The 14,715-nt window shown below is 35.4% G+C and overlaps 1 protein-coding gene across 1 annotated transcript; it reads left to right on the top strand.

Moving 5' to 3' along the window:
* Window positions 1-6: 6 nt before the first annotated feature.
* On the top strand, window positions 7-7,916 carry ca8 (carbonic anhydrase VIII; the record flags this gene model as incomplete). The annotated part of the gene is made up of 6 exons (XM_055152197.1): window positions 7-72; window positions 613-675; window positions 771-819; window positions 1,031-1,143; window positions 2,800-2,994; window positions 7,325-7,916. Coding segments are annotated over 5 exons (426 nt in total), but the record flags the coding sequence as incomplete, so codon positions are not given.
* Between the last annotated feature and the right edge of the window lie 6,799 nt (window positions 7,917-14,715).

Raw genomic sequence — 14,715 nt, 5'->3', positions numbered from 1 at the left:
ACGCTCTTTAACAACCTAGAGGACGCTCTGGGCAAGAAGAATGGGGTCCTCATCATAGCCTTATTTGTGCAGGTTAATATCTATTATAAACTTTACTAATTCACACACTGACGCATACAAAAACTAGGGGTACATCAGGTTATGTTTAAGTCATAACCTGGGTGACCACAACTGCTCCACGAATAACTCCTCTGTGTTTCCTGTTTTTGACCTGTAGTTTTCTTTTTATGGTTGGGTCACTTCCTGAAGTCTTCAACAATGACTGACATTGACAATAGTAATAATTCTTTGCACATGTACTTTGCATCATGATCAGCACGATATCTGCAATATATAATAGCTGTATAGCCCTACTAGCCATTAAATCCAAAGTCAATTTCTTGCCACCCCTCATATTCAAAAATATTGATTATATATTATTTATTACTAGAATTTTGGGTTTGGATTTAGACAACATTTAGACTTTCACCAATTTATGTATAATTAATTCATAACAAACCCACACAGCATTATTAGCAGCTGCTCCATTTAAATGTGTCACAAATAGACAGCATACTCACCTATATTTAAAACCCGATGTCAAAATTGTAATTATCTTTGACCTTTTATCAGATTGGTAAAGAACATCTGGGGCTCAAGGCTATTACGGAAGTATTACAGGATCTACAGTACAAGGTAAGATTAAACATTACTTATGACAGAGGCCAAGGTAAAATAAAGGACTTTTTCAATCTAGATTACAAACCTTATGCAATATTTGTTCTAATTAGGGAAAGAGCAAGATAATCCCCTGCTTCAACCCCAACACTCTATTACCTGGTAAGAACATGTTGCCTCTTCAGATGATTAATAGGAACAAAATATACCTTTGTTTATTTGACTTCTTTTTACCTCATTTGTTAGCAACCAGATGTTTCTTGTTTTTTGACCCTTTTTAGATCTTGGGTCCCTGCATCCTGTTGTTTTTGAGGGGCACTTTTTAAAATCGTATGGCAGCTGTTTGACAGTTTTAATCCTTTTATGTCCCCAGACCCTTTGCTTAGAGACTACTGGGTGTATGAAGGCTCCCTGACGACTCCTCCCTGCAGTGAAAATGTAACGTGGATCCTCTATCGATACCCCCTCACCATCTCACAAATACAGGTAAAATATACATACTTTGCCCATTAAACATTCATCAAAATTAAGTGATATTTATGGAATTACAATAAAACACCATTCAAGGAAGCAGTTAGCAACTGAAGTCCAATTTTACGCTCTTTGATAGTTATTGGTTGTTACAGTAATCATTGTTCATGCAGGTTGCTCCTGTCTCCTCCAATTACAGCCAAATTGAAATACGTGTTATAATAAATATGGACCTTAATAATAACAAAAAATCACATTAACCTCACTGCATTCTTGGCTATGTCCTGCTGATAAACCCCAATATTATCAAGCCTTTGTATGCTAAGAGAACCTGTTTGAACAAAAAGGGATAAGGGTGATATTTTATGTGTGCCCTAGTCTGTCCCTTTGAAATGCTAAAGATCAGGCTAGCGTACCATGGTAGTATTATTCTTGCAACATGAAAAGGCTTAATACCCATAGATATGTAAGTCATGGGTGCTTGGAGGCTGAGTGAGTAGCAATCTCGCCACACTGCAAGAAGGTCATGGCTTGAGGTAACTTTTCATGATCCTAAACAATTTTTTCAATGTATCATGACAAATGATAAAAGGCTTTACTTGATCTACATGTTCTAGATAATTAACACAGTCAGAGTCCATCTACTTAATTCCCAGTGCAGATGTACATGAAAATATTCAGTAGTGTTTTTATCTTGTAACTGTTGCCATGCCGATTAATGCTGCCCTTGACAACCAGGGATACGTCCTTAAACATGTGTGAAGTATGTGTAGGATGCAATCTTCTTTTTTTATAGCTCAGCTATTTAAAGGAGCATATACAACCTGTTAGTAGATTAGTAAGAGTAATAATAATGCTTACACAATGACATCTTAAACATTAACTTTTCTTGTCTCAAATGTAATGGGGACATAAACTGTCTGTTTCAAATGTCAAAGAAATACTCATGTGAATTTGCGTAAAAATATTACTAACATAGAAGTGTTGATAATTAGATTGGAGATAAATTGTAATAAGGTAAAATATGCCCTTTACACAGATGTACACTCCCTTGAATGCCAGAGTTCTAGTTATATGTACACAAACCCCCCCACCCACATTTCCTGCCAGGCAGGAGGTGATATGTGTCAATGAGGAGTAGTAAATTACCCTTCACTGTAGAGTTTATTTTTATAGGTAGACAAACATTTGTTGAAATTTTACTCTTGAATCAATATGTGGTTTTGACAGGCTGGGTTTTTAATACGGTAGATCTATTACATACAGTAACTTCCGTGTGTATTTTAAAGCATTTTAACTTTCTGGAAGTGGCATGGCATGCCAGAAAGTTATACCCATAGATGAGTTTTATGCCATACTGTGGAATATTATAGGTGGCAACATTTCCATGGTAACAAGCAGGAGGAGGCTCTTCTCAAGACCATGGTTTGTGGAGATGCAAGCCCGCTCATCGTGGCCACATTTCTTTCTGCGTGCTTCAGTGCTATAAAAACATCCAAAATAAAAAACTAAATAAAACCAAACACATGGTTTAAATGTATTATACTCTCAAAGGTATGCAAAGTGCACAGCAAATACAATAGTTTGAATAACTTTACTTGAGTGCCCTCTGGCAATATGAATTTACTTGTCAATATTAAATAAATCAGATGAAGTATTTTCTACTTTCAGATTGAGGAGTTTCGAAGGTTGCGGTCCCACACCAAAGGGGCAGATTTACTCGAGGGGAATGATGGATTATTAGGGGACAACTTCAGACCCACGCAGCCCCTCAGTGACAGGACAGTCCGAGCAGCCTTCCAGTGACTTCAGATTCAAACCATCAACCTCTCACAGCATGGGGATCCACCAGAACAAGTGTAAAAGGTATAAAAAGTGCTTATTTGACTATTGATATTATTATAGTAAGTGAAAATAAAAAAGAGTGACAGACTTTTCCCAAGGAATTACTTTTATGTTGCAATGTGCAGGGCTAGACTCACAACTTTATAGTGAGTAGCTATAGTTAAATCGTACATACTGAGATTATATTTAGGTTACATTACTGTACATAAACCTTAAAAAATGTCATGGTTTATATGTGCATTTACTGATCCTAGGTTATGGCTGTTTCTCTGCCATATCAGGCAAAAATTAAATATTACATTTTCCTAAAGTCTAGTGTACTAGATCTATTATTTTGTTTTACCAATTAAAATGTAATATTTGGTGTTTTGCTTACAAACTTGTTAAAACATTATTTCCTTAAACATTCAACTGTCTGCCACCTGCTTTTCTCAGTGAAGATGTTGTTTCTATGTCTAGATTCTTCCAAAGTATTATTAAGCTTGTTTGTGTTTATAGAGATAAACAGCCATCAAACTAAGTTACAGGTCAGCTCTGTGGAGAGGCTAGTTTGAGCACAGTAAGAATTTAGGTTTGAATGTGTTTTTCAGCAATAACAATACTTAAATACATGCTATATAGGCACATTCAAAACCTTAACGTGGAACATTCCTAACAGATAATAACATCTCCATGGAGACCAGAAGTTGACCCTCCACCAGAAAAGTTACATAGTTAACCTTTAACAAAATGTAGCAGTACAATAGCAGTACAATTTTTTCAATTTAGTACAAAATGAAATGTTTTAGATCATAATCTCATCGGGGATAAACTTTAAATGGAAACAGTCCCAGAGGTATTTTGGATGTGGTAAAGAGACAGTATAATGGATCAAGCCCTGGAAGATCTAACCCAGTTATAATCTGGGACGGCCCTATATGCAGGATCTGTATATGGAGAGGTGCCTCAGCACAAGGACTACAGCTGAACCAAAAGGAGATACAGCATGTCCCTGCAAAACAAACGAGGGTTATATTGGGAAACGATGAGTTGGCTTGGAGGGTAACACTCTATATAATACTTGGACCTTATTTAACCTCAGCATGAACACATTTCACATTTAATTCATTCAGGCTTAGTAACTACTTAATTAAAACTCTAACACCAACTACCTAAATCATTCTTAATACACTATTTACTCATTATAAATAAAGTTTTAAATTCTGTTTTATTAAAGTTGAAAATAGTAATAGTTTTAAGTGTTAGCAATAAGTTTTGAATGAAGGTTGTTTGTCATCCAAGACTATATATTGTTTTAATAAAAGCCATTTCAGCAAAAGTTGGAAAATTGTTACTACCGGTACTTTGATTTTTATTAACTTTTATCTCATCCAAGAGTGTTAAATGATTCTGTAAAATTACCTTAATACTTTTCTGGATGTAAAGTGAAAGTTATCCTGTCTGATGTAGCTTTATGATGGCAATTATATTCAGAGTAAGTTAAGAGTTGATACTATGCCATATTCAAGCTTGCCATAATTCCAGCTGCAGGTAAGAATCAAGTATGCTTCAATAATAGTAAGACTGACACCAATAAACCTATAGTACATGTGTTGAATTTAAGTAATTTTAGACAATATTTGAGTCATAAAATGCAGTCTTGTAGCCACTGTAGTTATTATCACATTACAATAGCAAGTGAAGTAGCCAGTGTTTGCTGAAGTGGTAGATTGCTGAGTCGTGTGATTTGGTATTTGTGAACTCAAGGCAGGAGTGTGATACTGGAATTGAAACAAAGTCTTTTATCAGAGGTATGCAGCCTGTTTTTTTCAAGTAACAGTGCCAAATCAAACCATATCTCTGTTAGTTCACATGGCTTTACCTTCGTCTTAATCATCTAGTCTGACCAGCACACAATAATTGCTGCCTACTCTTTTAAATTACTTTGCTTCTTTTATGACTTTACTTTAAAAGTCTTATATTATGCAAAATGTTGTGTTGAGTTGCATTTTGTTTCATTCATTGAGTAATTCTTTATTATTAGTCTGTCTACATCTTCAAAGGTCAAAATGCTCTGTTCTACAATGTGAGAGATTTATTGGTATCTTTTAGATTTTTTTTGGTGACCGCACAACAATTTTGTTGGTTATTTAGAGGAGTGTATGTCACGTGGAAACAGAGGGAGGACCCAAAACGCAGGACTGCTTCAAAAATATATAATGACAAATCAAAAAATCCAAAACTCAAGACTAAATTGCCATGGCAAGAGACACAGAGACCCTCGGACAGAGACAATGGACCAACCAAGGGCAGAGGAGAACACAGCGTATAAATGCACACACATAGACACAGGTGAAACACATTAGGGCGGGGCAAACAATCAAGACAGGAAGTAACACTCAAAAATACAAGGTGACAGGACAAATGTCAAAATAAAACACAAACTACAACCACTACAAAACATGAACCATGACAGTGTATTGTTTATGCAATACACTTGACATATTCACTGTTTTGATGATTGAAATCGACATATTTAACCCTTACATACTAGTTGGGTCAAATTTGACCTGTTTTGATATTCTAGAGTAGTAATAATACCCTAAGCATCATTCTTTAATCCTGAAATTTGATGACTTTTACAAAATTTTGCCAAAATACACAAAAATGAAAATAATTAGAAATTCTATAGTTTTGTACAGATGCTACAAATTTTTTGACACTGGGGCTGGTTCGTGGGCTAATCCTATTGAGATGGATTTTCAGATCTATCAGTTCAAATCAAATGAAGGAAAATGGAAGTTTTCAGGAATCTTGAAACTGTGAAACTGTACAGACCATGTTTCTGTGTATTATTTTTATGGGACAGTGTTGACAGAGTTCAAGAGTTAACTGTTTTGAGATTCCCCCATGCCCCAGGTTCATAAGGAACACAAATCAATCACGGGGGAGAGAGGACTTTGTTTGTTTGTTTGTATGTTAAGTTTGTTTTCACTTAGGACACCACAGTTGTCTCATACATGCAAAAGAAGAACAAGAAAATATGAAAAATATGCTCTTCCTGCTCTTTGAACCATTATATTTATATATTACACATATTTATTAAATAGATATGTAGTTCAAAATCTGGTATAGACACTTACTATAAGGGACTCTTGATCTGGGTCAAATTTAATCCAGACCATACTGTGAAGGCTTAAGAAATGAACAGTTTGTGAAAGTTAATATTAACTTTGCAAAAGTGGTGGTTTAACAAAGAAATAATATTGCTAAAATGTAACTGGTTCTTAAAAAAACATTAATATATCACAATATATAAAGTATTGCTTGTAGCGCCATATCTTGAGCTATGTATCGTGTATCATATCAAATCGTGAGGAACTCTGTGATTCCCAACCCTAGTTAAGCATAACATTTATTCGCTACATGGGCATACAAAGAAACAGATATGGCTTTTTTGGTATTTTGAACTTAAATAAACTGACAGTTCACTGTGACCCCAGTTGGAGGCAAAGATCAGGAGATGGAGGGAGAATAGGAGGAGAACAGAGACTGAACAGAGGGGCATTGTTCTGAGTGTAAGTGATATCAAAGACCACCCTCACCAGGGACTATCCTGCTACGGTCTACAGACTCAGAGGCTACCACAACAAGGCTATATCCATGTTATATGCTGGTGTGTTTGGAAATGGACAACCACAAAGACAATTACACTGACTAAATATATTGGTTGCTGTGGTGGGCAGTACTCACAAAATTCTTCCAGATAATGATAGTGGGACGTTTTGCTTATCCATCAAAAATTGTTGTAGTTATTGCACAATAAGCATAGACTGTAAAATTACACACAAAAGGGCTGAAACATCACACGTTGAGCAAACCATATGTACTGAGGCTTTTAGCACAGTTCAAAGCATTTTACCCAAAAGTCACAGATGGTTAAGGTTTGTGTTAGTTACTGAAAAGTGTTTTTGTTTTAGTAACAACAACAACCACAACCACAACCTATAACAATTATATGACCACAATTGGGGCAGAGTCAGCATATTGTGAAGTGGGAACTTTTCAACATATTACATTAGTGTAAATGTATTATTTAGTATGACAAATCACTCTTGTTTGTAAGGGAATCTTTGTATCTCATATACACTAAGTCAATCATGGTTTTCAATTTTATTTTAGAATTTTTTGTTAGTTAAATGTGGATTTTAGCAGGATAGATAATAGCTGTTAATTACGAGGATGTGGCCTATATTTTGAGCTCTGTTTTAAATCATTGATACTTCTTTACCTACTAAATTCATTTATTAAAAATCAGATTCAGCTTATTCACTATACCTTAAATTCACCATTTATTTTTTTCTGTCTATAGGGACTGAAGAGGAGGTGCAGACAGACTTGAACTACAGCTTGGCCCCCTGACAAAGCATCTCCATCTTTATAATGAGTTTGCGTGCAAGTATTGTTCAGTTCTTAGCAATGATTAATTGTGCATATGTGGCATATTGTGAGTGTTTGCATTTTGATCAATGCTGTGTTATCTTAGTTTGTTTCAAAACCAGAGGAAGCAGAAACCACAAATGTCACTTATTTACTGTCATGCTTAACATTGTAGGTTACGTACCAAAGACCCCCGAACAAAATGTCTCTAATCACAGATAACGATTTCATATTTTCATGTCTGAAGAGCTATTACGATTTATGTTGTGTTTTGGCTATGCTCTGATATGGTAAGGGTAACATATTTGTAACTAAAGGGTTAAATGCTTATCATCAGATATATTGTTATTTTTAAATTTGCATTTCTAGTTTATTTCTAAATTTTGTTCTTTATTATGTTTTTATAGTAAAATATAATCTAAAGTTGTGTTGTTCCTAAAAGATAAGAAATGTGTATGGCATTTTAAGGCACTGTGTTTTAAACTGAACAGAAATAAACTGTGAGAATTTCAGACTGTTACAAAATAAACCACTAATGGACTGAAAAATCTGTGTTGTCCCATTCAGAATTTTGTGGCTAAAATGTACTCAAGACTCAATTAATTACTGAAGGTTTAAGGAATTTTAACAATGTTCATATTATGCTAAGACAACTATGTCAACCAGGGCATCAGACCTGCAACTTTTTCTGTAGCTCAGAAGAATATGAAAGTAAGCATACTGATGTCCATACAGGAAAACTCTTTATTCTTAGCTAAATAAATGCATATGTAGTCACTTTAGTAGTCACACAATATTGTACACTGCTGCCATCTGCTGTTATAAGTTCAGCATCACACTATAAACTAAAATAAGCCAATACGCGGTTGCATTAGGTTCAATTGAAGACATGGTTTTCATTTTAATTTAAGATGTGTATTTCGTATTTCTCAATTTATGCAGATAATCCTATAGCAGATACAGGCTATTTTTTCTACCCTCAGTCCCATTACTCAAAAGGCAGTTCTTCATGATGACCAGTAGGGGGATCTGTTGATACGTGAAAACTCGCGCTAAGGGGAAGACCGCTACTGTTGCTGTGTAATCTTACTCAGAAATATGTTTAACGAACTTAATTCATCCATATCCAAATTATGTAAGGTCCGACATGTTATTAAAATTAGTGTGTGGGCTATTTAGAATCAACTTATTTGCGCTTATTCATCTAAATTTGATACTGATGTGTAGTATTTTATGCATGTCATATCTTATGTAAATTTCTCAGTGTCTTGACCATCTGTCTGACCCGTTCACCCTGCTGACCCCTGACCTGGCTCTGACCCCAAAGATCATTACGCACTTGGCAATGGCCATATTAAGCATCTTTATCAACAGCAGACAAGAAGCTATTTTCTTTGTCCTCCCTGGGATGGGATAGTAGTAATAGTAGAAGTAAAGCAGTAGGCTAATAGCAGAACTGATGCGCATGAACAATAGGCCTACTAGTTTTAACTCCAAAAATAATGTTTAATTTTAAAGAAACTTATATCACTGATGCAAATTGTATAAATAGTTCAAAATAGTTAGAATAAATCCCATGCAATGTTTTATTGATATGTGAATTTTATTTAAATGCTGTTTATGTTATGTCCAAATTTCATTCCAGGCAGTGCCAGCACAGAAAAGGATGACCAGGGTAAAGAAAGTAAGGCTGCTTAAAATCAAATTCTAAAATCAATTTTGAGTTTGAATTTTGATGCGTGTACTTTTAAATCTCTCGTGTATTGGTGCGTGTCTGTGTGTGATCATTCCTGGGGTGCAGTGAAGCATCATGGGAGCTGATCAGAGCTGAAGTGTAATTGTGTCAGAGCGAAGACCCAGAAAATACAGTGAGGGCGATACAGACAGACAGAGATAGAGGAGAAGAGGGACCAGAGGAAGAAACACACACAGTAATTATGCGCATACTTTACAAATAATCTATAAAGACTTTTGCACTTTAAAATCTCAAACATGTAACGATCACATAAGGTGCATTCACTCTTGCACATATTGGCCACATTAAATTTGGACTAAACTGGGATTAATTTTAGAACCAATTGTGGACCAGGACTAAACAAGGACCAAATCAGCTCTACAATGTGGACTAAACTTGGCCTAAAACCAGGACTGTGAATGCTCTTAGACGAATAAATAGACTAATACAATATACGCATAAGCCAGAGCTATATCATCTAATTGTGTTCACTGGGTTCCAGCAATTCTTGTGACTATATTCAGCATCAAACCATGGTAAAAAGGAAAGTAAAGTAAAATGTCTGAATTCCACATTATGATAGTAATTTTCATTCTTCTCATTCCCTTTTTGTGCTGTTAAAAGACACTTTTGTTGTAGGATTTTCCACTGAAATTGATTTGGTGCAGAAAAGTAAATATAATTTTAATATCACATAAAGCATGGTTAAGGGATATTTTAAAAGGATATTGAATACACTTATCAAATTGATTCCTACCCTCAGCATTCACCATTGGAGTTGTAGCTCATATAACATGAATGAATAGAACCATAGACGCACCTTCCTTCATTGGCCTTGACCGACAGGCTAACCTTGCAGCAGGACTTTTAAACTGCAGATCTGCCCTGGTTTTAAATAACACACACACAGAGCAGTATAATAGGGTCATTACATGTTCCCATCAGCTCCATCGATCTCCACATTTGAGAAAATAGAAAATAGTGAAAGAGAGAGGGGGCAGGGAGAGGGCAAAAAGAGGCAAGTCAAGGTAAGAGTCCTTGAAGAGATTGGAGAGAAATGTTATATGATGTATGTAGGCTACTTGATGGATGATACTTAATGGGGACATAATATGTAAAATCTACTTTTATGAGCTTTTAACCATTTTATAACAATTTTGCCTCATCATTAGCTTGTTCACATATATTTTTATTGATTCATGCAGGTCTGAGTAATCCTGTATTGTCATGTATTTGAGGCTTGAGTGCTCTGAAAATGATTGTTTTCACCTACCGTTTATCTCCACCCTGTTACTTACTTCTGACTTAAATTCTGTCGGTCACGTTAAAATGTAAATTTTCAGCAATATATTTTTGCAGTTCTGAGCAGGAATTGAATGGATCCGATTCTGTCATCACACCATTTTATATTAATTCCATAAACTAAATGTAAAATAATGATCACAGATGTAGTTTCATACTGACGACCCCAACAAGTAGAATAAGAACTTTTAACCATGTTATAATAGTTTCCCTTCACCATAAGCTTACTCTGAGTTGTACTGTATTTATATTGTACTGTATTTGAGCCTTTAATGTACTAAACAATTCTGTTTTCACTTAACCCCCATCCCCACCCACAATGCCATACTTAAAATTTAAGACTTCATGTAACACACAAATGTGCAGAAATGTTGCATTTAGCCATTTTGTGAAAATAAAAACATTGTAAATCATAATCTGGTGCATTTTACATTATCAGCAGAGAATCACTTTTGAACAGGAAGTCAGTGCCCCCATTTCTATAATAGTTGTTTTAGGTCATTGTTACAATGAACAGCATTTAAAATCCTGATTTACATATGTTACACTTCATCAGTAAAGAGCATAATGTCCTCTTTAAAATTTTTTATAATTTTTTTTAGCATTTATTGGATTAAAGTCAGAACTTATGCTGGAGTGCACCAGGACTAAACTACTAAACTAAAGAAGAGGACCCACCCCAGTCTACATCAGGACTAAACAGGGCTCAAACCCAGAACAAACCTGGACAAGTGTGAATGCACCCTATTTGGTTTTTATGAGGTGCCCAAGTAAGTAACAAAACTGCCTGTTATACATAATCTCCTTAAGATACATTTAAATGTATGAATGCAATTTTGCATGTGCCCATTTTTCAGTTTATTCCACGTTTTAAAAGATGGCTGCCTTCTTCTTGTCTTTATGCTTCTTCTTTCTGTGGCATTTAAGTGCATTTAAATTGATTTGAGAGAGTAGGAGACATAGGGGAGGGAGGGAGGGTAGGAGAGAGGACAGAGGAGCTAGGACTTAGGGAAGGAGGGAGGAGAAGGGGGAAGGGTGGACGTTGCCATGACAACTGCCATAATAATCATCCTAATGATTGATGTGCTGCGCTCCATTTCTCTGGCTCTATCTGCAATTCTCTTCTCTTTTCCCTCTGTCTCTCTGTCCGTGAGTCTGCGTGTGTGCTCTTTTTTGCACTGGTTTAGCAACAAACAACCACTTAAATGACAAATGAGCACTAGAATACATTTGATATTTTATGTAGGTATGAAAAATGACTTGGTCTTCTCTACAGAATATAAGAGTATTAAATATAAAAGAAGGTGGCTGGTTTAGGAGCTTGGATCAATCTCTTGTATGTCATTGCGTTAGATCATTCAGGCGTATTATATGAATGAGTGTGTGTGTGTGTGTGTGTGCGTATACAGTGTCATAATAGATAGCCCTGTAATGGAGTACAGTCAAATTGCTCCATAAATGTTCAAGTGAATTATGTAGAGACCAGTCTGGGCCAGATTCAGCTGCACAGCACACTGGACTGCAAACCTGCACGAGATGTTCCTATATTTGACAACTCATAAAACAAGTAGTAGATCATTAGTCTAATTCACATGGAAATTCTCATTGATCGTATGTGTGGATGTTGTCACAATATTTATATAAAAAATGAATGGTGCAAAAGATTCACGAGGATGTGACCTATCCTTTTAAATTTAAAGTGGCGTATTTTGCAGGCTTGGGCTTTTAACTGCTAAACGTAAACAGTATGGGTTGTTCAAAAGAAATACATTTTGCAACATCTGGATCTCGCAATAATTTGGTACCTTCACTAATTAGGGTTTACTCCGCTGACTTTAGCCACAAGAGGGCAGCAAATGTGAAATTTTACATCTGATCGTCTCAATGGACAAGGCATTTACTCCTGAACTAAAATAATGTTTTTAAAATTGTAACTTATAAATGTTTTATTCAAAATCAGTCAGTCAGTCATGGTTAAAATGTTTTTGTTTTTTTTGTACAATAAGAGAGCAGAGGGACAGCCTTGGTTGAGGTTTATGCTTTTCATATGGATTTAAAATATTTCATTTCATGACAAATAATAAAATAATTGAAAAGAAGATGAACATGTTGACCTATGTATTTTGTAATGTCATTTATATATCCTTAATGATAAAAACAGGATACAATAATAATATAATAACTGGCACTGACACTAATGGAAAATGTTATAAAGTCAATTGAAACATGAAACTCCAAATGATTATAAGTTGAAATCCTTTTGCTGTTGTCTTTTTGCCCGAGAATACATATTTTGTGTTAAGATTGACTCTTTAAGATGAACGTCATCTCATTGTGACATTTCCTTCTATAGAGAGCAGACCAAAAGAGGCCACACATCTAAAGGTCATGTGTCTGATTCCTCCCCATCTCTACAGCCTCTCCTCTGTATTCTTCTATATTACAATACAAATGCTTTGATTTAAATTGACTTCTTCTTTTTTGACTTTTTAATGGTTCTGAATTTTCCATTAACTTGTTTCTGTATTATGTTGAGATATCTTTCCTGGCTAGAATTGATCAGTTGCCTTTTGTTGAATAAAACCCTAAGAGCACACAATAACATGACAATTGTACTGTTGATTTCGTCTTCATTACCAAAACAAACCAGACATAATGGCCAGGTTGTGTATGTTGTGGTATTTTTCTTTGCATATCGAGAATGAGAAAAACATGTATTTCCTTGTATGTATGTGCAGTTGTGATTGTATTTATTTATTTTTTTATCCAAAGAGTGCAGGCTACATTCTCTGCCTTTGTCAACTGATAATAGTTAATGGAACAAATTACCTATCTGTGGATCAAATCAAAGTAGGTTTTCTTCTCCATTATGCTATAAATTTGACTTTGACTCAACTGGAGAATAATGCAATAAGTAATATTTATTTCTAATAGTCACTCTAAATATCTTTCCCATTGCAAGATAGGGTCACCGCACAGGGTCACAACAGATTTGACCAGAGGTGGGGACTTGCAAGTCGTGACTTGGACTTGAGTCAGACTTGAGTCACTGTTTTTAGGATTTGAGACTTGACTTGGACTTGATCCCTGTGACTTGAGAATGCTGTGAAGAGAAAATACTTTTCTCTTCACAGTTCATAAATGTGGCGTTTAATTTTAAAGGAACAAACAGGGACATGCCACTGCCACTTCTGTTTGGTACTTTGGATGTACATGAAGTACTGTTAAATGGTGTCCTCAAATGTACTACAGTAATATACAGTCATATACAGTACAATACAGTAAAACAGAGGGAACTACACAGAACTACTTGACAAAATATCTGTTATTAAGCACTTTTAAATCTTAATTATTTTTATTTTGACTGTGATGATTCACACTAAGATTTTGTCAAGACATTTAAAAAGCAAAAAAACTGCATTTCTACAACTCTTATATAAATACTCAGAGATAAATATACCATGACTTTTTAAGTACAACTTAGTCTAAAAGTTATATTAATTGCAAAAATCTAAACTATATTTGGTACTTTGGTTTAAGGACTTGAAATGACTTGAAGCTCAAAGCAAACAAGTTGGACTTGACTTGGACTTATGGGCCATTGATTCGAGACTCGACTTGGACTTGCCTGTATTTGACTTGGGACTTGACTTGGACAAGAGCTCAAATACTTGAGACATGCAAAACAACAACTTGGTCCCACCTCTGGATTTGAGCATTCTTGTTCAGTATATCTCATTTCACGGTGTTGGCCTCTTTTATGTGTTATTATCATATCTTCCCAAAATTAATGTGTAAGTGTGTAAGTAAAAGTTCATCGTAGTAGCGATTGGCTGGTGATTGCTGTTTGGGATGAAGTTGGTATGAGTGCTCCTGTCTGATCAGACAGGGCTCGTCGTGTCCTGGTGTCCTATGGGAGCTGACAGGCTGTCACCATCACTAACATGAGCTCTCCTCTCTCTCTCTCTCTCTCTCTCTATGACACACACACACATACACGCATTAGTCAGAGCTCCATCATTTCACTTTTAAACGCTTCTGTCCACTGGGGCATGAACGTAGCTCTGAAGACAAAGTAAGATCCTCCTCCATGCTCTGATAATGTCCTAATGTGTAATTATGCATTGTATTATATTGTAATAATGAGAGGAATTAACAATGTCTTTCAGAAGTCCTATTGATCTATCTTATGTGGCAAAGTCCAAGTACATGTATATCAGTTTTACCTGAAGCATATTTGTATGATGGATTTATACTATTGTTTCTACTGGACGCCAATTATTGGA

Source organism: Boleophthalmus pectinirostris, unplaced genomic scaffold (assembly GCF_026225935.1).
Source record: "Boleophthalmus pectinirostris isolate CB_2022bp ecotype Guang Dong unplaced genomic scaffold, ASM2622593v1 HiC_scaffold_16, whole genome shotgun sequence".
Classification (NCBI taxonomy): domain Eukaryota; kingdom Metazoa; phylum Chordata; class Actinopteri; order Gobiiformes; family Gobiidae; genus Boleophthalmus; species Boleophthalmus pectinirostris.
Note: the sequence above shows the minus strand (reverse complement) of the source record. Positions and strands in the feature narration are given on the sequence as shown.